General features: G+C 37.2%; 1 protein-coding gene and 1 long non-coding RNA gene across 5 annotated transcripts; one reads left to right on the top strand and one right to left on the bottom strand.

Annotated features, from left to right (window-relative positions):
• Positions 1–3299: 3299 nt before the first annotated feature.
• On the bottom strand, positions 3300–3839 carry LOC129249132 (uncharacterized). Its single transcript, XR_008582640.1, has 2 exons — positions 3631–3839; positions 3300–3553 (listed from the first exon to the last, which is right to left on the bottom strand). It is a non-coding gene; the product is annotated as an uncharacterized LOC129249132 (long non-coding RNA).
• On the top strand, positions 3504–23012 carry LOC129249113 (uncharacterized). 4 transcript variants are annotated; one of them, XM_054888763.1, is made up of 4 exons: positions 13570–14091; positions 14283–14492; positions 18635–19450; positions 20718–23012. In XM_054888763.1, the coding sequence occupies exons 3-4, from the start codon at positions 18685–18687 to the stop codon at positions 22421–22423; spliced, it is 2472 nt and encodes an 823-aa protein (XP_054744738.1). In that variant the 5' UTR covers positions 13570–14091; positions 14283–14492; positions 18635–18684; the 3' UTR covers positions 22424–23012. The 4 variants fall into 4 exon arrangements, with proteins under 4 accessions (XP_054744753.1, XP_054744738.1, XP_054744727.1 ...); XM_054888752.1 differs by having other exon boundaries at positions 13570–14176; XM_054888778.1 differs by lacking the exons at positions 13570–14091; positions 14283–14492 and adding an exon at positions 3504–3654.
• Positions 23013–25563: the final 2551 nt, after the last annotated feature.

Genomic DNA, 25563 nt, shown 5'->3' with positions numbered 1-25563 from the left:
TGTTTCAGGGTTGTAAGCATAAATCCAAGTCTCATCTCCCGTAATGATGCATTTGAGCTTGCCCCGATAGTCTGAAAGCATTGTTTCACACACATCAACGCGACGACTTTTTTCCAAGAAATTGAGAGTTTTCGGTACCAAACGAGATTTGACTTTTCGTAGGCCCAAACGATCTTTCAATATGGTTTTCACAGATCCTTCTGATATTCCGATCATATCAGTAAGGTCTTTAACACTCAACCGACGATTTTTGAACACTAACTCTTTCACTTTATTGACGTGTTGGTCATCTGTTGACGTCGATGGTCGTCCGGAGCGCTCCAAGTCATCAACACGTTCTCGACCCTCTTTGAAGTCTTTGTACCACTTATAAACATTTTTCTGCGGCATGGTCGAATCACCAAATGCCTTCTGCAACATGCTAAACGTTTCCGCAGCCGAAATTTCATTCCGCAAACAAAATTTGATGGCACTTCTCTGCTCAATCAAATCAGGCATTGTAAAAATCGAAAAATGCACTCTTGGTCGTTTGGTAAACACAAGCGTAAATATATTACTGATAATGAGATTTACATGAAAGTTGGCCCAGATGTTATTAACAGTGCTGCCAACTCCTGAAAAAAATAACTAGAGCGAAATTTTAATCCCGCGAAGTTAGACAAATAAATGCACCTTACTTTTTGCCCACAGTAGTATAAAACTTCAAACAGCTTAAAGCCTACTCAAAAAATTTGGAATATTCACTATTTTCTTAATAAAATAAAACAATAAAATCACTGGATGAAAAATATTATGCCAAGGCCCAGTTTTTGATGGAATATGGCAATGTGCCAAAATTTTATCAGGAAAAGGCCAAGACCAAACATTCCCATGGCAGCCAGTTCTACGTAGCGGAATGACTCGGGTTTTTCCCGACCAAGGGCCGACCTAGTAAGCTTGCCCCGTCTAGCGAACCGTTTATCACCAAGATCAATGCCAGTTGGAATGGTGAGGAAGTATCAATAATGTTTTTTAAGTTAATTTATTTTAGCATCCGTAGAAGATGAACACGAGCTCATATGCGATCCCACGAAAGTCGGTTCTACGTTACCGGAACGACCTGGACTTACTATATATATATCCGGCAAAGAACTGTCACTCCAGCAGCACTCCCGGTACATGTATGGGGAACGTTTTTGTTGCTACAACAACAACAACATTGTGCACGTATGTAGTTTGTGACACAACTTCATGACACAGAACTACGCATTCGAGATTTTCCACCGGTTAAGAAGCCTGCAATCATTGCTATCGGCAGGGAAATACAGGGTGGGCCATGTAAAATTTGCTTTTTAAATCGGCTATAAAAAAAACTAATCAATATTTTTTCAAACTTTTTCTTTTATTTTGAAGATTGAACATTGTCATTTATGAATGGAAAATAATATCGTTCAAATGACTGCCACGACTGGCTTTACAGTAGACCATTCGATCAACCCAATTTTTAAGCACATTTTCGATTGTTTGGGCTCAAATTTCATGAATGGCAACTTCGATTCCGTGATTTAAAGCATCAATCGTCTCTGGATGGTTCGCATAGCATTTGTCCTTAACGGCTCCCCACAAAAAATAGTCCAACGGGCTTAAATCACAGCTCCGAGGCGGTCAATTGATATCGGTATTTCGGCTGATTATTCGGTTTTCAAAAACGATAGCCTAAAGTTCGAGTGTAACTTTGGCAGTGTGACAAGTTGCACCGTCCTGTTGAAACCAAATGTCGTCCATGTCATCCTCTTCAATTTTTTGGAAACAACTCGTTGAGCATGTCACGGTAACGCTCACCATTTACTGCAACCGCGGCTCCTCGTTCATTTTCTAAAAAAAATGGCCCGATGATGCCGCCAGAACAAAAACCGCACCAAACAGTAACTCGTTATGGATGCATTTGCTTCTCTACAGTAACGTGTGGATTTTCTGAGCCCCAAATCCGACAATTTTGCTTATTGACGTAGCTGCCGGTGTGAAAATCAGAAAAGAAGAAGAAGACTCACCACTTTGGAAATAGGCTTTCAATATTTCCCAATTTTGTTCAAGCGTATAGCGTCCCATTTCGTAAATGTCAAACCTTTAAGTAAATTATGAACACATTTGGCATGTCATTTGTGTTACCATTCTCAAAAAAATAGGTGGTTCAAAAAGCAAACGCTATATGGCCCACCCTGTATTATGCGAATCGTATTTCCGGTAGGAGATCCCCAACTACTCTCCATCACTTGCTTAGCTATGCTAATATGGGAGAAAATTTCATACTAATTCACTCTACCCAATCAACTTATAGGTAATCACAGTAGATTGGTAAGCAACCCACTGTGCGTAGTCATCGTCGTCGTCCACAGCAACTTCGAGCCATATACAATTTCCCAGCCGTTGCTTCGTATTTTCGTATCGTTTTCGTATCGGCCTTTGGTGCTTACTTACCACTTACGAGTATTCGTATGACATTTTCGACAACGACGAGGCGGCTAGCAACGTGTGGCAGCTCCATACAATACTAAAATAAAATTACAACAATATATGTAGATATATATTTGGAATATAAAAAATTAATAAATAAAAAAAAGTTGCTATTCGAGGAGAAGCGATGTCGGCGTGGCGCGTATCAAGTATTGTCGGTCGCTAACGCTTCTTTTCAGCGAATTTTCGTAATTTCGCTGTGAGACTGGCAAGTTTTCCATTCCAAAATCAGTTTCGATTCGCGGTTCTATCTCGAAAGATGTGTTTCGTGTACAAATCTTGGTTGTCAATGTGTTGACGGCGCCTTAACGGTTGGTTGATTCTCCATTGTTTCCCGGTATTTTCCCGCACTCACACACACAAATGAACATTTGAAGCATTTGGCATGAGTTGTTACATATTTTGTTTTTGTCGTGTGTAAGTTTGAGCGCCGACTGGTTTCATAAAATATGCATAGTTATGCTTAAATTGAATTATTTACGGTTCATGTGGATTTTATAAATGGCACGCGACCGGAATTCGATAGCTGAAAATAGTTATTATTATATATGTATGTATATATTTATGTGTGTATGTGAATCACTTTTTTTCGTTCCCATTATCAGCGTGTCCAATGTGATAAGAAAACTATTAAGCGCTACAAAAGATTATAAAAATAAAAATTATAAATTCTTTGGTGGAAAAAAATCATTAACTTAATGTAAATAAATGTGATGGTATCATATCATATTTACCCACACATACATACATATATACTTGCCTTTATAAAAAAGCAAAAGTAAAACAAGTAAAAATAATTCAGTAAATCGTGTAGGAAATTTATTTGTATTTTATTTGCATTGCATTCCATAAAAAAAATATTTCCCAAAATTTAACAAATAAAAATCAACATTTTCGAAACAAATTCGAAGTAGCTGCTTCTTCGTACATTCAACATTTATGTGTGCGTGTGCGTGCAGCATCTTTGCCAGGCCAATTGCCAACGGATATTCCTAACCTACCTCACTCAACTCAGCTGCAGCGACAGTATCATCACCAACAACAATACATAGAACAGCAACTGCAAGAGCAATAATAAAAAAAAATTGCGCTACGGAGTATTTCATCATTTTGGGAATTTATTCCTTTTTTTGTTACCTTCAAGCATCGACCGAGCGACCGGTAAGTTTACTTTTCCACTTCCACATTCTATATGTGCACAAGCACATATTTACATGCAAACATACGTACATTTGTATGCTCATATTCTTCTATTCTGTGTTATGTTCTTTCTACTAACACAATTCTTTTTGTCTTTGCCCACACTTTGCACCATCTAATGTAATTCTACCTGTGTGCATATGTATTGTCAAAGTCTAGCGTAGCCACATGCTTTGCTTTTATTTATTTATTTTTTTTGTAATTTTCAATGTTTTTCCGCCACCTTGCGCCTTTCTTCGCATCTAACAAATATTTACCTGAATTTCATCTTAGTTGGAATCTGATGCTCTCTCACGTGCATGGCTCTCTGGCCACCTTCTTGAGGTCGTGCGTCTACTACTTTGCAAGCAGGGATGCCAAATCTAGGAAATTAGGAAAAATCTGCAAAACTAATTATTTTAAAATTATTCCACATAGTTAAATAGTTAAATTTAATTAAAGTACTATTTCAAACGGTCTTCTTTTCCTACTACTCAGAAAAAATGAGAAAGGAAAATATTAATTCATTATTTGAATTAATAACACCGTGGAGCAGTCAAAAAACGAGGAAGAGAAAAGAGAAAGTGCTGTACTAAAATAACTATTCATTCCCAGGGCAGCCAATTCAGCGTTACCGGAATGACTCGGGTTTTCCCCGATCAAAGGGCTACCGCCCCAGTAAACTAGCCGTATCTAGAGCACTGTATATCAGGAATGCTGTAGAGTATTGGACCACCTGTCGTTTTTTTTTTCTAAACGTCACAAAAAGGTTTGCCATGGCCTGGTGAGGGGCGACCGGTATTAGAAAAAAATTCTTGTATTATTTGATGTTCATGCACGGAATTTCGAACCTACGCACTCCCGAATGGTAGTCAACCCATTCGGCGACGGCGAACGCTCATTTTCTTACACATTTTCGGCCACAATTTTCTTACAGTGTATTAAACTAATTACTTCTCAAGCTGATCTAAACTCATTGAAAAAACTCGCATAAAACTTAGTTTAAAAAATAAAAAATAAATAATTGGCGCGTACACTTCTGTTAGGTGTTTGGCCGAGCTCCTCCTCCTATTTGTGATGTACGTCTTGATGTTGTTCCACAAATGGAGGGACCTACAGTTTCAAGCCGAATCCGAACGGCAGATATTTTTATGAGGAGCTTTTTCATGGCAGAAATACACTCGGAGGTTTGCCATTGCCTGCCGAGGGGCGACCGCTATTAGAAAAATGTTTTTATTAATTTTGCTTTCACCGAGATTCGAACCAACGACCTCTCTGTGAATTCCGAATGGTAATCACGCACCAACCCATTCGGCTACGGCGGCCGATAGAATTTAATGGCTGGAATGGTTTTTGTGAAGCATTTTAACCCAACATTTCGTGTGGATCACTTATCCTTATGTTTTAAAAAAAAATATTAAATTTATAAGATCGATATCGGGCTAAAATGCTCCACAAGACTACTTCCTGGAAAATTTCAGTAGGTGTCTATTCAGACGAAAATAGTGGTGGAAATTAACAATATACCTATAATAAATACTTTCAAATTCAAAATACTAAAAATATTTAATTTAAGTTAGAGAGCTTGTGATTAGCAGTTTGTGCCTCAAGAAAATATACAAAGGTGCTGCAATAGTCTAGCTTTGAAAGTAGTTATTCGTATAGTAACTACAAAGTAACCAAGATATATTTCTGAAAGAGCATCTCATGCTGACCATTTTTGATTAACACATTTTTAGTCCAGCACTGCAAAACTTCTTTTTATTTGCACTCAAAATTTAAAACGGCCCTAATGTGGTTTTTACAGCAGGCACGAAATTTTGATATGTTGGAACTTTGGTGGCTGCGGGGAACTTGTTTCTTATAAAAAGTGAGCCACTTCGTGCCTGTGTTTCTAACCGCCACCAATAGTCTTTTCACGATAATTTTGAAATTTTCGTAACATTTTCCTCCAAAATCTTGGAACAGCTTTAAGAAGTATTCAAAAAACAAAAAATCCAAATATCAAAACATGCGTAGAGGTCAAGTTTTGTCAAAAATTAATTAGAAAAGCACTAAAACCTAGAAGTAAAGACATCCCAGACTAAGAATAAAAATTCTCTCTAGAAAATGTCCTCTTTCAGAAATTTGTAATGACTATTCTGTTGCAAAAATGCTTTGGAATAGTGTAATTAACCTATTCCTGGTATGTTGATCTTTCACTGAGGTAGTGTCAAAATCTAAAAGCCTATTTTCAAATAAGAAGAACTTACAAAGGCCACAGTAATTTTATAAAACTGCTGAAAAGAAGTGTGTGTCTATAAATTTATAGCACTTTTTCAGGATTTGGTTATGGACCAATCCTTCAAATTTATGCTGTGCTTAGCAAAATAAATGTGAAAGCCAAATTTCATCAAACGCAAATCATATTTTCATATCCAGCCTGAAGGGGGTTGACATGGCTTTAGGCTGATCTTTCCTTTATTTCTTTATTATGATTTCCTGTGAAGTAGTATTTACATACTTGAACCAAATTTTAAACAAAATTGGCCCACGTTTACTATTTTTAACTACAGCTTTTATATGGTAACGTTATACTTTGCGTTGAGTCTTTTGGCATTGGCAACTTGTAAATTTTTAGCAAAATAATTCAATGCGTGCCTTTAATAATACAATTTTGTTTTTATATATCAACATATGTTTTTATTATTATTATTTCTTTAGTAAAAAAAAATGCACAAACTTCTTGTTAAATTAATTAAAATTCAATACAGTTGCAAAAATGCCAATTGTGCAATCACCTCCTTGTTCGAACTGTCGTGATTGTCAATAAAAATGCCTATATTGTTGAAAAAGCTCCTCATAAAAAACCATTTGCCGTGCGGAGTTGGCTTAACCCCCAGTTGAAAACTTTTTTTTAAACCTTCAGTTGGGCGTCCGGTTCTGGCCTTTTTTCATCTTGTTCGAGGAGCCTTTTTAAAAGGTGTTATATCCATTAAATCAAAAGAAAATTAGATTTTAGGAAGCTCAAAGGCGAAAAAGTCTGGGTGCCCAACGGAAGGTGAAAACTGTAGGTCCGTCAATTTGTGGAAAAATTCATCAAAACGCATACCACAAATAGGAGAAGAAGGAACACGCAAAACAGGATGTAAGTGGAAATTACAATAATTATTATTATATTGGTTTTGTTGTAATAGCGTAGAACTGGCTGTCGTGGTTATTGTTGTTGTAGCAGCATACTTAACCCTGTCAGTGTAATGTAGATCACCGGGCATCTTCATTTAGCTCATCTAACGCCCCTCTCCCTCTGGATCCAACCTATCGAAACATCAAGTTTATTTCAAGCTAGACGAAGATGACCGATGCCTTTCGTGGTAAAAATCCTATGTTGTTGTTGTGTTATAACAGCATAAAAATTTCTCATACATGTATGGGGAATACTACTGGAGTGACAGTCCTTGACCGATTATAAATCCGGTTCGCCTTGATAAGGTAGAAAACGGTAAAAAAATCACAACAAAAATTAAAAAAAAAAACGTTTTAAAAAAAATTGTTGTAAAAAACCTATAGTTTTATTTGGCTTTCAAGCAGCCTGTCCAGTAAATTTCACAATTACCACAAAAGAATTCCAAAAATGTATTGCTTAAATGCGAAATGGATGGATGTAGTAACAAAAAACAAAGTGTACATTATTTTATTTTATTTTTACAATAATTAAATCTGTTTTTTTTTTTTAATTTTTTATCTTAAATCAGATAAAATTTGTTGCAAGTCCATTAAATTGGAAACCCTTTTACACTTGTGGAAAACTTCGTTTGTTTGCTCCTCCATAGACGTAGATATGTCTATTCTCTTCAAATTTTCATCTTACTCGCTCTCTCTCTCTCTTTCGTTGCGAACGCGTAAAACATTTCTCAAGCGATTTTTATTGGTATGTTTAAATGTGTATATTAGCTTTTCTTGCAATTAAGTTAATGTCATCCGGTTTTACTTCATTACGAATTTACTAGGTATATTCGCAAAGCAACTGCGAATATTCTGCGAGACTTTTTGCAACTTTTGCTTCTTTCGCAATTTCTTTCACCTTTCCAACGCCATGTAACCAAGAGGTCAATTAAATAATTATGTTATACGTGAATGTGTTATTGCGCATATATATGTGTGTATATTAAACAAAATTAGCTTTTAAATTTCCAAACATATTATATAATTTTTAAATACCAATACATCTTCGAAAACATGATTTTTATTTATTTTTTATTTAATTATTTTTATTTTATTTTTTTATTTAATCTATTTATTTAATTATTTTTTTTTTTTATTTATTTACTTTTTTTATTTTCGTAATCTACAGCACAAATTACCTTAAAGACTAGACAAAAATTTAAAGGAAAACAAGCGAAATTTGGCAACTGAAATATTATCAACCAATATAAATACAATATTAAGCCACTAAATTTAAAGTTTTCACAAAGTTGAATTATAGTCTCGAAGTGCAAAAACATTTTTTTATATTTTTTTTTTCTAAATTTGTAAAACCCAAATTGGATTTTTTTTTCTTAAAAAAATTTGTATATATTTTTCAAAAAAATTTTTTATATTTTTTTCTAAAATAATATTAATTAATAAAATATAAAAAAAAAATGTTAAAATGTTAAAAAGAACCTAAAGTAAAAGAACAACATTAAGAACCTCTACATACACCAGCATTTTCAACATTGAATAAATAGCAAAATTATAAATTTTTTTTGAAAAATTTCTCAATTCTCTTGTTTTTATATTCAAACCTACAAATAAACCAATTTTTAGAAGAATTGACTGCAATTTCGAAAATAGTTGCATCACGTGACCCTCTTTACCACCTGGACGAAGAAAGTTAAAGTAAGCAACATCAAAATTTCTCGGAATTACCTTCGACAGTTTGCCCCCCTTCTCACCGCATACAACCGCAATTGTCACTAAGGCCCAAAACCGCATCGAAGTCGTCAAATCGCTAGCGGGTAGCACTTGGGGTGAAGACAAGGAAACGTTGCTGCCGACATTTAAAGCAATTGGCCGGTCGGTTCGGAATTACGCTGCACCGTCGGGTCATCTGACACTAATGATTCGCAGTTGACAAAGCTTCAGACCTGTCAGTATACTGCCATGAGATGCCTCTTATTGTCTCCACTATAACGTCTGCACAACAAGACGACTATGCTTCTGATGCTGAGCTATCTCCCAAGCGCTAGGAGACATCTCTTCGACTATCCTGATGAGATCCAGGATCGAACACAGCTACAACTACTGAATCAGACAGACATTAATCGGAAGTCTATTACCACCTTCCTAAACTCACGAGCCCCGCATTCCGTCATCGGAGTCCAAATACCACCCATCGCAGACGAAGAGCTTCAGTTGCCACGAGAGACCCGCGTAACTTTGGCTCAATCACGTTCTGGATAATGTAGCAGATTAAACTAAACAGAATCGATCCCGATATAGCCAATATTTGGCCGGCATGTGAATAGGTATACCCCGCTCGGTATTATCAACCTAGTCGCCCTCAGTAAACCCACTTAATCAACACCCCTCTCCCTTTGGACGCAAGCCATCGAATAAGCATGCTTCCTGGACCTACCGTTAGGCGAAATTGACGATGATGATCGGTGACGACATCGCACAGGCAGCATTTGATGAACTTTTTCAACAACAACAACAATGATGTTGATGTTTAATGACTTGAAACGCAATAAAGATTTTTACGTAAATTGATTTCTATGATAATTAGATGTTTTGCAAGTGCAAGTATCCTGGACTGAGAACTTTTCTGCCACCCCTAGTATGTAAATTTTTAGAATATGCATACCTAGAATTATTTACAAATAGTTTCTTTAGTGATCGTTATACTTTTCGCGGCCTTAAACCTAACTTGCCTCACAACGTTACGGCCTATTAGTGTGGACTTTGCATAAAATGTACGAGTTTTTAATTGGAAAGTAATAACAATTACATACTTATGCATACGCATACATACATATATAGATGTGAATGTATGTATATCTACTTAATTATTCAATTAGACACTTCTACAAATTTTCCACTGATGCTCACATTCCTTTTTTACTTCCATTCCAAATAATCGAATCACATCTCTCCCTTCCTTTCGAAGAGCCTCGTTTTTTGCAGCTTATCAACTTTGCTTTTGCTATTATACATCCGAATTCAATACCGATATATATGCCACATACACGAGTACAAGTATCATATTTCGTCATATTCGAAATTAGAAAAACAGTTCGAAAATTCGAACTTCAATTGATTTTTATATAGGGGTTTTTATGTGTTTAATATTTATTGTTTTTTACTTGTGTACAAGTATATGTATGCATGTGTGTACACACCTTATATAAATTATGGTTGAGGGTTTATGTCGGTTGTTATACAATATTTATTGTGAAAATTATTAATTTTTTATGGAAAAATTATTGTTTTATTCGATAAAGACATACGAGTATATACATATGTACAATACACATGTGTATGTTAGCGACTGCATGGAAAAAATGAAAGAATTGTCTACTACTTCAAACCTACACTTTGTTATACTGAAATTTAATGAACTATAAAACTGTGGACCAAAATGTTTTTCCTAATTCTCATTAAAACGTTTGCAATATTGGTGCAAATTTGTAGATTTTTCATAAATCTTGTACAAAATTCTAAGCTTTGATGAAATTTTCTGTAGAATAAACTATATTTTATAAAAATTTAATAAATAAAAAAAAATAAAAAATAAAAATAAATAAAAAGTAGTCAGAACTGGTCAAAATATCGTGGACAGTGTTAAATGAATCTCGGCTTAACAGAGCTCCTCGGTCGAATGAAAGCAGACTTCTTTCATTGAGAGTTCTCAATGTAGAGTGAACACATAATTTATTTTGTATTCAGCAGAGTGAGCAGACATTAATGTTAATAATAAAAGATGTTATAACGCCGCGGCGTCAGAATCTATCATAGCCTTTGACAAAACTATCGCATGAGCCAAAGAAAACACGAATTCTCTTCATAAAATATTTGCCATTTGCAATTTTAGAGATTAAGCTGTAAGAGTATCTTAGATGAAAGAAGGAACAAACAAATATTAAAGATGTTTTTTACGTTCCCACGACAGTCAGTAACCGGATTTATATCAATCATATATGGGGAGTATTTATGCTGCAACAACAACAAAAATTTATTTTTATTTATAAATTTCCCCAATTCTTTATGCCAAGTTTGTTGATGTTTCCTCTGCTTCGTCGTCTCATCTTGTGCTCGGTCTTCCTCGTGCTTTAGCATTGAACGCTCTAGTTTCTACAATTTTCTTCTGCGCCCTCGTGCCGTCCTTTCTTGTTATATGACCCAGCCATCTTAGGCGCTGCGCTTTAATGAAACGCATAACATTTTCGGCATTTATAAGCTGGGTTAGCTAGACGTTCCACTTTATACGCTACTAGCCGTGAGCTTTGATTGCTTCAAAAATTTTTCCCCGAGTATTTTTCGTTCGAAGGTTTGCAGTTTTGCTTTATCTACCATAATTCAGCTCCTTAACATAATCAGAGAATGTTAATGCATTAACATTCTCTGACATAATACTGGTCTAATGATAGTTTTGTGAATAGCCAATTTGCATTGCCTGTTTAATAGCTTCGATTTGAAAAGCTTCGTTAGTTACGCGTATGACCTGTTAGCTGCTTGAATTCTCTCATCGATGATGAGGCTTGGTGAACCTACTCAGTTTGAAGCCGAAGTAGGTAACAGATTACTCGATTTCAAAAGAATATAGATCAATTTTCAGTTTATCTGATGTCGGCTTATTGGGTATTATAGAAACTCTGTAAACAACCTTGATTGAACCACCTCCTAGGGACGTGAGGAGGCATCTACATCACATACAATGTACCCACGACTACACACGACAACTACTGCACCTTCCGGTATATAGACTCACAGGGAGTCTGTTACTCTTTTTATGAACTCTCGCTCTCCGAACTTCGGGTGCCTCGTGAGACCATCGTTCCTCCGACAGTCGGTTATACGTAACCGGAACGACCCAAGGACTGTCACTTCAACAGCATTCCCAGTAGAGGCATGGGAAATGTTTATGCTCCATCAGCAACAACAACCAGCGTTATTTTGGCACAATCGTCTTCTTTATTTGCCAATCCGGTTTCGAATGTAGGCGATATCACAGTTGTACAGATACAAAAAATAAATAATAAAAATAAAATATTGCATTCATAACACAGTCAGTAATACCATTTAAAAAATTATAGCACTTGTAAATAATGACTAATAAATTATAATAAATAGTCATAACATTCAATTATATTTTTAAGAACTTCATCATACTTATCCAGAATTGACCCAAGCTTACCCAATGGCCCGCATGTGAAAGTACCACACACGACACTAACCACCCTTCACATGCCCCCTCAAACCCACTCATCTAACACTCTTGCTCTCTTGCTCTCTGGCTCTCCCCCTCGAAACTGCATATTTCCTGGGCCTACCGTTAGGTGAGATAGACTAAGACGACCGATGAATTCAAGCTCAGCCAGAGTTTTGTGAACTGCTACAACAAAAACAATAACAACAACATTCGAATCACGGATCTTTTGGACGTTATACATACATATATGGTAATCGTGCTATCAACTCTCTTGGCGATGTCAGTTGGGAGATAGACCCATCATAATTGTTGGTTGCGTTCATGCGATAGTAAATCTAGCAAAAAATGATTACCCAATTTTGATTTTTATAGGATTTTATAAAAGAAAGCAGCTGATGACCATCTCTTTGCTATGAATGATTTCGTCAGCTCATGACTTTGTGTAAAAAATCACCCTTCCTAAAAAAGCGCACTCTTCATTTAAAACATATTATTGCTGCTTCCAACAAATAAATCGTTCACTGGGAAACATTTTGAACTGAAATCTATCACCATCACGTGGTAGCGATGAAATGGTTTGAGAATCAAATCAAAAGGTGGTTGGAATGAGTACTTCATTGTGTGTGCGCTTGTAATCAAACAAGGCTGAAAAGTATGTGTGCGTGTTGAGATTCTCTGTGTGTCTGTGACTGTGTGTGAGGTTATGTGAGAATGTGATAGCAACAAGCGTGACAGCCGAGTTTTCGAAATGTTTTTCTACAATGCTGGTACATTGTATGCTGAAATGTCAATGAAGAAACAAAAACACTTTGTTGGATATCTACTCGCCAAAGTGGCGATTATTCGTATCTACGCTCATTCGTTTCGAACGCGACGAGCACACACCCGAAAACCGAACTGAAAAACAAGCCAAGGCATAATGAGAAACGATAAAGAAAAAACATTAATAAAAAACAAAAAAATTCAAATAAAAAACTGAACAGAAAGCAAAACATAGCAAAGAAAAATAGTATCGAAATGCTGGGAACGGTATGTTAGGTACTCATATGTGCACATGTATGTATGTATGAACATGCATAAGCTGTGCTGTATGAGCAGACAAATGTAATATTTTATTTATTCACACGCACAAGCATGGAAAAACATTTCGAAAACATGTGGAAATTTAGCAAATTTGATGAACCAAAATACAAAGTCAATACAACAAAAAATTGAAATTAAAATAACGTTAACTTTCGAAAAGGTGTTAATGAGAAAAACGCACCATTTTTAGTGGAAATCAATAACTCAAACCCAATTTGAAAGCGAACTGGAAACGAAAGGAAAACGTGTTGAAAAAGCGCAATTTTTTTTGTTTTTTTATAGAAATATGTACAAATATGAATACGAAAACGAATAGTGGCGAATCTCTGGCACTCGCTGACGCATTTTAAGGCAGCCGTATTGAAATTTTGCCGTTGACGAGGTTCACAGACGAACAGCCCGCTACCGCCAGCATTCAGCGGCCAAAGCCAAAGTGGCGAGTTGATTATTCGAGTTCGTAAATTCAGTTTTTCAGTCAGTCTTGTCGGTTCGCTTGGTGCGGTTGGATTTCGAAAATTTTATTACGGCAGTAGCGGCAGTGGCGCAGCAAAAACAAAAACAAAAAATATAAGGACACACAAACACAAACAAATAAAAATATTGAAAAATACTTTGCATACTACCAACGTCAATGAAGTGAAATTTATTTGCATACAAATTAAGGAAAATCGATACCGAAAAAGAAAAATTAAATTTAAATACGTACATTCCTGTTAAAGTCACATAGTGATACGTTTGAAAAAAAAAAACAAAAAAAAATTTCGAAAACGCCCAAAAATAGAGTGACGCAGAATTAGCAAATCCGTTGCTGCAAATTTACTTTTTGACATTTCAATAGTTGCTAACGTCGCCGTCGTCGTCGCCCCCCTTTTCGCTTTTGTCGCTGTTGCTAGTCATACATCTGTAATTTGGAGTGTCCCTTAAATCGGTTCAGCGGTATGTCGGTATGTAGGTGCGCCGGACGTCAATAGTTTTATTTTCTGCTATTATAAAACTCGAGCACAGCGTTATTCTAGTAACTACTTTGCTGTAAGAAATATTTGAACTTGTTGTTGCTGCTACTTCCATTGTTGCCTTTGTCACAGTGTTATTTCAGTATTGGTGTTGGTTATTTCAGTATTGAAATTTTTTTTAGAAGCCGCAAAGTTAAATTGAGAGCGCGCGTTTACCGCTGTCTGCTGTCCGTGGACCCCGAACCCAACAGCGGTCAATACATTTATAATCGGTTTGCTCTCTCTCGCCAGCTGGATGTTTGTTCTCATTGCCCTATTTCGCAGTGGCAGCGCAGTCGAGACGTAAAAGCATAGGGAAGCAGACATTGGCAGATTTTGGGATGATGTTGCTGGTATGTTTGATTGCAAGCCGTTGACGTTGCTATATACTTTTTCTTCCAAGTATGAGGAGATGTGTGTTCTTCATTATCTTTTTAATGCTGTTCATTAAATTTTTATTGTACAAAACGATAGAGTAGTTGAAACGGTTTTGACTGTCAGATTTTTTTTTTTTTAATGTTTTTTTGTTTTCCGGCATCATAATATTTTTTATTCATTCATTGATTTCGGTTAATTCTTTTTGCTTAACTTTAAACAATTCTTGATGGATGAGTGGATGATGTACATTTCGTATGAAATGATGTATGTATATATGTATTCAATTTGTGTCATAAAAGGGATAATATACTTGAAGCAGCAGGTATGGGTGCCAGCCACGGGTAAAAAGGTATTTTCGACTCTAGAATTTGGCCAATAGCAAATTTTTAATGATAAACCTGGCGAGTGTGACATATCAACTTACATTTTAAGGTTTACTTCTAAAATTTTAATTGGAAATGGTTTAAAGCAGTTCGGTCTAAGTAAAGAATACGCACGGTTTCGCTGAAATAAAACTAAAAGTGAGGTTGGAAAGAACTTTTTATGCTGGTTACAGTGTTAAGCTCAGGAAGAGTGGGACAACCGAGGACTAAGGGAATAGCTACCTGAGTTGCTGGGTGAACTCATTTGCGGGTTTATTTATTCGAGCTTTTGATAGCCCGTAAGGTCTGCTAGCACACACTAGTGTGGTGCAACTAAACGCGTTTTGATAAATTTATTGAGCCTTGCAGTTCGGGCACTCTTTGAAGGGTTGCGTCCAATTTTGTATAGTAAAATATTCGGTATTATTTACAGAATTTCTTAGAACGAATATTTCTTATTGAGAAGAACTCAGTGATGCGATGTGTTGGTAAATTGCATCATTTCCAACTTGTTGCATACTTACAGGCGGAAAGGAAATTATGCGGAATTTGTTTAAATACTAAATTTTACGTCCGGAAGTTAAAAGTGAAGGAGATATCGAAGGTCAAAGATCGATTTAACGTATTTTAAAAATCTTAATATCTCCAAAGCTACTTGAACGTGTACATCATTTAATAATTCACGTTTTTAATAATTACTTACTTTTTCTGTGGGTTTTTAAGACAATAAAATTTTTGTGAAAAAATACGGAAAAATTTACGTAAAACGCTTCTTTTTTTTTGTTTCTGAAAATTTGGTCAGATTAATATAGTAATAATATAATTTCATTAAGCAGTTTATTTAAATACATTTCCTTCGACATCCTAGCATGTAAAGATCTCATAAAATATTTAATCAGTATCAGTTACAGCATTTTTGGTCACTGTGATTTCCGAGACGGGTACGCAACTACTGTACTTGTCTCACGCATCACATCTGTAGTTACGTCACACAGTGCGGCCGATTCCCGAAAAGCTGGCCAAAACTCAAAAAATTAAGTAATTGATTCAAAATTTCTTACTCGGGGGTTGTCGGGGTCGCTGATTACGAATTTGATCTTAAAATTTTGAAAATCCACCACCTTCCACCCCTATTGGCCACCCCCTCACGTGAAATAGCGTATATTCTAGAACATAATCAAGATGCATGTAAATTTATATGTTTTCGGGGTCGCAAGGTAGCAAGTGGTAGCAGCTGAATCTTGTTTTATTCAGTAACCATTACTTTTTTGAGTAACCTTTAATAGGTTTCAAAGCAGCATATGACGGCGTTGTATTACTATACAGTTTGAAAACTCAAATTTTATAAAAAAATTGCAAAAAATGTATCTACGTATTGCTGCAGCTAAAAATTTTGTGTCGAGGTATTGATATGTACTAAAGATTTCTCGTATTTTACTAACCTTCCGAAGATGATTCCATTTGGTTTTGTTCAATTTACTCCATTACAAAATCTTTCAAATGTGTATAACTTTCACTATTCATCGACAGTAATACGATGCTCAAACGAAGGCCACGTTGCGACTGAAAATACAGAGGATACTTAGGGTACAGGACGTTGCTATGAACGGTTTTCACTACTCAAGGCATTACTGTAGCCAACCCAAAGACAAAAAAACTCTATCTAGAAACTTTTTTTTCGACTTTTGGCCAGCTTTTTGGGAATCGGCCGCACTGTGCGTCACGACAAAGTTACTCTCATTTTTCCACTTCAATCTGCACAATTTTGCAATAAATCATTCTTGGGGATATACAGGGATGGAAAAGTGAAGAAAACTCTTAATATTTTATTATTATTATTTTTTTTAAACTTAAATAACAATAGAATTGTTAATTACAATAAATAAAAAGATAACGCAGCGCTATCAACGGAGTAACACTAATATAATTATCGAAACATATTGTCATTTTCATCTTATGAGATATTTTAATAATTCAAAAAGAGAAATTATTTAAATTTGTAAAATGTGTCGAAATTTTGAAAAAGGGTTTTGGCACCGTACCTTGGCTTCATAAATTTTGAAATTTTGAATGGCTAGTTTAACCCTCCGTTGGACACCTTTTTTAAAACCTTCGGTAGGGCTCCGGGTCTGGCCTTTTTGCGTCCTGTTTGAGGAACCTTTTTAAAAAGTTAAAGCCAGAAAAATCTAGCCAAATCCAGACCCGGTTCACTGAGGGGTTAAAGTAGATAAGAATCGGTATGGTATGAAAGTATGATTAATTGTCTAAGAAAACCCACATACAGTATGATTAATTGTCTAACAAAACCCATTAAGTTTCAAACTTAAAACAAAATTAAAAAAAGTCCAATAACTTTCCGAAAAACTAGAAAAATTCCACAAACCTTCCATCAAACTTTTGAAATTTAAATTTGAAAAAGTCCGACCAAGAGGCACCGAGAGTTTGGTAACTCCTAAAACACTCAGGCTAAAAAGCCCATTGTATTTAAGGCTCTGGAAAGTGAAATAGTAGATAGTCAAGGAGTAGTAGTATGCTGCTACAAACACAACAACATAGTCAAGGAAGAAAGGAGAGAAGTAACAGAATGAAAAAGATAGGATAGAATTGATACATAGAGGTAGTCAGACCTGTGAGTATTTTCCAGACTCTTTGGTAAATCTAAAAATATCCTCCAGTTTGAGAGAACGAATTATACTCGGAACCCAAAATTCGCAGCCTTGCTCTAGCAGGAAACTCATAGAGAAAATGCTCACTGCTATCCGGCTCCTCTAAGCAAGACAGGCAAACCGAGTCATCAATGATTCCAATGGTCGTCATCTGCTGCCCCTTTGGATTGTGTTCTGTAAAAATAGCAACCAATACCACCAGAAAGTTCGCCAATTTTCTGTTCGGGCTTGCTACAAAACACTCTAATCTATGGTGCATCAGACTTTTAGAATCATTTCCGGTATGCAGTTGTATGGCTTATTAAATTTTAGTGCAATGAAGTGCAAGTTAAGCCGCTGAAAAAATACAGTTGTGTGTCGCTTTTTCTCAATATAACAAATGTACGACATTTTTTATGCAAATGGTTCCAAAGATTTTTCTAATTAATCTTCAATTCCTGGGTAATGGAAAAAGTGCCATATGCGGGTTAATCTCGATGATTGCTATGATTACAGATAGACAGGACCTCATTTTCGATATTCATATTATCAGAATGGAATCATTGAAATCCCCACATTTACTCCTCAACAGGCTTTTGAGACGTATTGTTGGCTTAGTGTGTGCCTTTAATCATATTGACGGGTCTCTCGAGTTCCAGTAAGCTAAGCGATTGCGTTCCCATGACAATCGGTTCTACGTAACCGGGACGACCCGGATTTATATCAGGTTTCACTTCCGCAGCATTCACCGAATTTCAAGAGCAATGTTATGCTACTACAACAACAACCACAATTACCACTGGTTCCTAAGTGGTAGACCTTTTGAAGTCTCGACACTGAATAAATAAATTATAACTAATTGTAAATTAATTCTTAGCGATCCGTTCTTTTTTTTTTTTTTTTTTTTTGAAGTACTACATTTTAGTTTTGAGAATTGTTATAATTAAGAATTTCTCGCAAATATTTTCAGTAAAGAATCATTTCTGAAAACGAATCGATAGCTAATTTTCACTTCTGTTATAGACTCTACTCTACTTTCTAAGTACAGATATTTTCTATTAAATAGTAGCTTCATTACCTTAATAACTCCGTTGTTTCCCCCATTTCCAGGTCGCACATCCCATTCGCCACTCCTCCAGTAAATCCAAAGCGGCTCATAAATGTTGATGCCACGGCTCCAATATCACCTTAATGGTTATAGTCCAGAAATGAGCATAGCATTAAGCATGCAACATCAGCAACAACACATCAATCAATTACTGAATACAGCAGCGGCCGCTACTGGCATTGTCGGCGACGTGGACGCCTTACTTACGCCCATACCAAACAACAATCATCCGCCAGCACGCATGGAGACTGGACGCGAACGTAACCTATGGCGCACCAACGAGATTATGGAGGTGCTGACCATTATGCAGGAGATAAACGCTCTCGATATGCTCAACCATAAGGCAATGAAGAGCGAATTGGTGTTCCGTAAAGTGGAAAGAATAATGCATACACGCGGCTTTCGAAAAAAATCACACATACAAATTTCAACCAAGTGGAAATTTCTTAAATCGACTTATAGAACATCGCGACGTAATGGCATAATACCGAAAATGATACCGCAAGCGATTTATGAGGAGTTGCATAAAATGTTGCAGAATGCCAATAACAGTTGCTCGGGCCGTTCGATCAGTGATTGTGGTAATTCGGCTACATCGGTAGACGGTGACAATTCCAATGGTGCCACTGTAAATGGCAGTGATGGTATCAACGAGGGCCAATTGATTATATCGGGGGTTGAAGGTGGCTACGGAAGCGGAAGCAAAAATTCGTTAGATGGTGCGGTTGAGGGTCATCAATCGGACGAAGAGAATGGCTTGGCTCATCCCATATTTGGATTTCGTTTGGGATTAGTAAAGCAGGAACCAGCTGATACAGGTTGGTAAAAATTATTCGGAAGATTTTGGTATGGGCAGAACTAGAAAGCCTTATATTGACCACGGGACCCGCCGTTTCTTAATTTTTTTATTCAGTATATAATTTTTTGATGGTCTCTATCAATCAATAGCTTTTCTTATTCAGTCACAGCTCCCTAATCAGGGCAAGCTGCATTATTGAGCAGAACATGCAAGTGATATAACTTTATAATGAACGGCTTGAGGGTAATGACTATCTCCGACGTAGATGACGTAAATTGGCCGAGGTGGAAATGCTTCCAGTAAAGGAGCACAATAAACTACTCAGCAAACAGTTTCTGCTTGGGTGCACCGTTGTAGACACCTGCTTGAGCCAGAGCCGCCTCCCAAGCACATCAGGAGACACCTCCTCAACGCCGACGAGATCCAGGACAAAACGAACAGACATATACTGGACCAGATTGTGATTAGACAGACAATAAACGGCATTCATCGGGAGACACTTACCACATTCTTAAGCTCCCAAGATGTAGAGCTCCAGCTTCCCCGAGAGGCCCGCGTAACACGGGCACAATTACGTTCTGGATATTGTAGCAGGTTAAACTCCTACTTATCCAGAATTGACCCCGACATACCAAACATATATCCGGTATGTGAAGGCACCCCGCATGACACTAACCACCTTTTCACATTCGCTTTAAAACCTACTCATCTAACAGCCCTCTCCCTCTGGACCCAACCTGTCGAAACAGTATGTTTCTTGGGCCTACCTTTAGATGAATTAGACGAAGACGACTGGTGATATACAGGGCTTGTATTACTACTACAACAACAACAACGTAAATTGGCCATCAAGATTGTTCGATTTGATAGCGCTAGACTTTATTGTAAGGTTTCCTGAAGCCGTAGGTTCATGCCAATAAACGCAGTCGACTTATGTCCACAAAGGCAACATAACCTGGGCCACTGTTGAAATTCAGTCGAAGGTACGCGGCGAAGCCATTAAAAATCCGACTTCGTGGATCCGTGATACCGGGCGAAGCTAGATTCGCAAACCTCAACAATCCATTTGTCTCGTATTTCGAAAATCCAATACAATTTTCGAGGAAGACACCTCCCTAAAATCACCACAAAGAACGTTGGTTTCCCGTGGAATCGTTTACATTTTCCACACTCCAAATTTATACTAAAAACGTCTTTCTTCGACGGAAGTTGAAATGTACAATGATTTTCTATTCAGAATCAAATGATTTATAACTAATCTTCTTTCACCTTTTCTTCACTCACAGGTTACGAGAGCTCTATGGTTAAGGAAAAAAACTCAACAGCTAACATACAATTCCAAACCGAAATCAAGCAAGAAGTAAACGAGGACTCTGATTCCCCAGTGGCATCTACCACAGCGACACCGCAGCCGCCAGTCGAAGAACAGCTAGAACATCCACAGCCACAACAACGGCAAAGTATTCCAGAGATAATGATATTGAGTCGACGCACAGTACGCCACTCGCCCGCCGCCACTACCACCACCGCCACAAGCAAACCGAATGTCACCACTACACCCAAAACCACCGCAACAATCACAACCCAACCAAATCCAAACAGCACAAGCACTGCGAGTCCAACACCACTACCGCCACTGCGTATCGCACCCTTCGCCAAGGTGCCGCCAAGTGAAATCACTACGCCTATATCAACCGCAAATTTACCACCCCCACCACCGCTGGCCATGAACCCTACATCACGGGCATTGCGGCTGAGTAGCGCCTACAGCAGTGGAGTATATGCGAATACGGCCAAAGGTAATGCCGCAGCCGCCGCCACCAGTACCAACACAAACATTAGCGCCGCTAGTACTGCAACATATCAACGCAAACTTACCACCAATAATCCGCGTGGGCTCACCATTGCCGCTTCGGAACGGCCGCCTACGGTACAGCCATATTTGCGACGTCATGAAATTGTGGTGCCCGACTTAGATATAGCGGCAGCACCACACGAATATCGGGCGACACAACCATTTTACGGGTTTCCCGATGGTCCATCTACCAGTCAACAAGCCCAGCAACATCAATCGCAACAGATGGAAGCGCGAAAGCACCGCTTAAAACCATCACTCATGATTAACAACACTATGCCGGCAAAACGTCTGATGCGGATGCCCGAAATGCACACAAAACCAGCACCGCGACAAGCAAAATTAGAATTCGTTGGTGCTGGTGGTGGTGGTGCTGCTGCTGATATTGGAGACGATGGACTGAATTCCAGTTCCGACGAGGAAAGCAACGACACTTATCAACCGCCGCCACAACAGCAGAGGCAAGAGCAACGGCAAGAGCAACAGGCGTCGTTGGACAACGTTGAGCGCGAACAGAGCTATGCCAGAGTGTTGCAAGACATAGCGATTTCCTTGCGGCAAATGCAACGTGAAGTGATCAACGAGTTCTTCAAGCGACAAATGAAGTTAGCACGCGAAGAGCACGAATACCAGATGCGACAAGATGATTTGCTGATGAAAGCATTCAAGGAACAATCGCTACAATTCCAACAGTTGGGCAAGCAAATGTTGGGTAGCGCCGTAAAGCTGGAAAAGCGCAAAAAGCGATTGGAAAAACAAGAACGGAAGCAGATTATAAATCACAGAAAGATGGAGACACGCCAAATGCAGAAAAATGAGTGCAAGAAAGGAAAATTTTTGCTTAATGGCAGTGGCAAGCCGAAGGTGCAGAATAAAGAAGTAGTGGAGAAAAATGAAAAAGGCGTGAAGATACTAATGAAGAATTTGCACGCACAACTGGGTCTGACGGAAGATGAGGATGGTGACGATGAACAGAATCAATACGAATATGATGTTAGTGAATATTTGCAAGCTAATAGTAATGATATGGAGCAAACATCATTCGATATGATGAACCGGCACGAAGAGCACAACGAGGAGACCGAAGACGATGCCGAGGGGAATTATAGATCCGAACCCATAATAGTCGGACATTAGAATTTAAGAGAAGAGTTCAAATAATTTAAAAGTATAGCAAAGGAAGACATGAAGCAAGATTTAGGTGAAAGAAGTAAAAGTGGTGAAGTCGGCAATTAATTTACCGAATTAACCAAATTAAACAAACCAACGCACATTCCGACGTGAAAGCGTATTCCTTATAAAATTAGTAAAGGCTTAGACCTTAAAATAATATTTTTCAGATATAAATATGTGATTAAATATAGAAACTAATGCTAGTTATTTTTTAAGTTATTGATTGTTTTTTTTTTTTGTTTTTTTTTTAATTTTTTTTAATTTTCATCATAAGCAAAACAAAGTAAGCATTCCCATAGCGCAATATTTATAAGCCGCATCAAGACTTGATAACTTATAAGCATAAATTTAATTTGAATTATAATGGATTTAATATTTAAAATCTATTTTTCTTTACCTGTTTGGAACAATATATTGTATAATGAACTATTTTTGAAGCTAAGTTTAATACTACGTTACTCCTAAAGCATTACTAAAAGTATTTGAGAAAGACATATGTTTTGAAGAAACAAAACTTTAATATAAAAATAAAAATGTATGTAAATAATTAAAACAGTGAAATTCATTAATGCAATGTTAAAACAAAAAAAAGGAAGAAATAAGAATATATAGGGTGATCAATCATGAGGTGCTTTTTTCAATAGTTAAAAAAAAAACAAAAATGTAAATTATGTTCAAAACCTTTATTTTTCATTTGAAAGGACATTCTTTGACATTTACTTTTTGAATATGACTTCATTCAAATGTTGGCCGCAACTACGGTTAAGGTGGTCCATTCTGAAGGTCCAATTTTCGAGCATTTCGTGAATAACACGCGTAATGTTGGCTTCCAGAGCTTTAATCGTAGCTGGTTTATCAGCCGTTGTTTTCTCTGGGTGTAAAGGTAGCTCTTGAACCTGTTCTGGTTGCTCTTCATCCCAAATACGGCAATTTTGCTTATTGACGTAACCATTGAGCCAGAAATGCGCCTCATCGCTGAACAAAATTTTGCTCGAAAACAGCGGATCTTCTTCAAACGCTGATTTTCATAATACAGTTGAACAATTTGTAGACGTTGTTGCGGTGTGAGTCTTTCCATGATGAAATGCCAAACGCTGTTCAACAAATCCACGATGACAGTTTGCCACAACTCGCGCGCGATCTGTAAAAAAAACGCAAATGAAGAAAACTCCTCTTAATTGATCACCCTATACAAGGTGAAGTCCAAAATAAACAAGACTGGCATCATAAAAATTTGTTTGATGGGCCATCTTTTTAATGAGTTAGTGCATTGGAAGTTACATCCCGAGCTGACTTTCAGTGAAAGCTTGGTGACCTTCGGTTCAGTGGAAGCGAAGTTATTGTGTCTACAGTGTAAGTATGTTTGTGTGGTCGATACAAAAATGAGTTTCGAACAAAGAGCTAATATCAAATTTTGCTTTAAAATCGGTAAAACGTTTACCGAAACATTTGAATTGATGAAAAAAGTTTATAGCGATGCTTGTCTATCTCGTGCCAGAGTTCATGAGTGGTTTACACGTTTCAGAGATGGTTGTGACGACATAAATAACAATGAACATACGAGCCGCCCAAAATCAGTAATCATCCAACGAAAATGTTCGTAAATTTATAAAAAATGAACTGAAATCAGCGTTGAAATTCATGGAATCGATTTTGAATATCTCCAAAACATCGATTTATCGCATTTTAACTGATCATTTGGGCTTACGAAAGGTCTGTGCACGTTTAATTCCACACAAGTTAACTGAGGACCAAAAATTGCTCAGAATTCAACATTCAAAACACCTCATTAAAGAGACGAAAACTTCCTTTACAACATTGTAACTGGTGATGAAACGTGGTGTTTCCAACATGAACCTGAAACTAAGCGTCAAAGTGCCGAATGGAAGGCCACAAACGAGCCACCACCAAAAAAATCGCGTTTGGAGAAGTCAAAAATCAAGCGATGCTCATTTGTTTTTACGATTCCAAGGAGTTGGTGTCAACAGGCCAAACCGTCAATGCAATTTTCTATCTTGGCGTTTTGAGGCGTTTGTTGCATCGAATTTGTCGAACTCGCCCTGAATACCGCGAAGGAGGAAGCTGGCGCTTATTGCATGATAATGCACCATCTCATCGATCCACTCTTGTGACTGATTTTTTGACTAGAAATCGCATTTTAACCATCAATCGCTCACCGTATTCGCCTGATATGGCTCTCTGTATCTTCTACCTATTCAGAAAATTGCATTTGGTCATGAAAGGAAAACGTTTTGCTTCCGTAGAGGCCATTCAAAAGACTTGTACCGACATCCTGAAGGATATTCCGGTCAATGGCCTGAAACACTCTTTCGAAAAGCTTTTAGATCGCGCAAAATTATGTATCGAGGCCAGAGGAGACTATTTTGAATAAATAAACTCGAAGTTATCAGAACAAAGCTCCTGTCGTTTCTATTTTAGCTCAATTTTGTTTATTTTGGACTCCACTTGTAAATTTAGAGCATAATGCAGCCGAATGAAGCTTATGCGCATAATGTGACTGCTGTCTTCAGGTATTGAGGTGAGTACTCTGACTAAAGGGATTTAAGGTAAGAGCCCAGGTGTAATTTGTTCTATCACTTGAAGTTTACTGTAGCCACCCTAGTCAAAGCTAAATCCCACGCTTTCAAAGATTTTCAACGTTTCACACTCCTATACATATAATTTGAATAAAGTATGAAGATTGCTGTAGTTAAGGCGATTGTGATTGAGGAACACTATTTTACTCAACAGCTATGGTATGCTGGGGATATAAGGTTTATATATTATATATATAGAAGGAATGCTTTTTAACAATGTTGCATAATAGTAATGCGACTCAACAAAAAATAAACCCTGAGGCATAACCGATAGAAGCGACTGAGCTGTTCAATGTTGGTGGCGAGAAGTTGGTAGAAAAGAAAAAGGAAAAAAGGAAGGTTCGAAAGTGTTTTTTCGATAGATTTGATTTTTGATATTTTTATTAAAAAAATGTATACATATAATTAAAGTGTGACATTGGCCCTTATTATGAGCAACATTCGATCTTCGACTATAATCGAAAATGCTGATCGAACGAATTTTCATTTGGTATTATGGTGCTCATT

The sequence above is a fragment of the Anastrepha obliqua genome, chromosome 1 (assembly GCF_027943255.1).
Source record: "Anastrepha obliqua isolate idAnaObli1 chromosome 1, idAnaObli1_1.0, whole genome shotgun sequence".
Taxonomy (NCBI): Eukaryota; Metazoa; Arthropoda; class Insecta; order Diptera; family Tephritidae; genus Anastrepha; species Anastrepha obliqua.
Note: the sequence above shows the minus strand (reverse complement) of the source record. Positions and strands in the feature narration are given on the sequence as shown.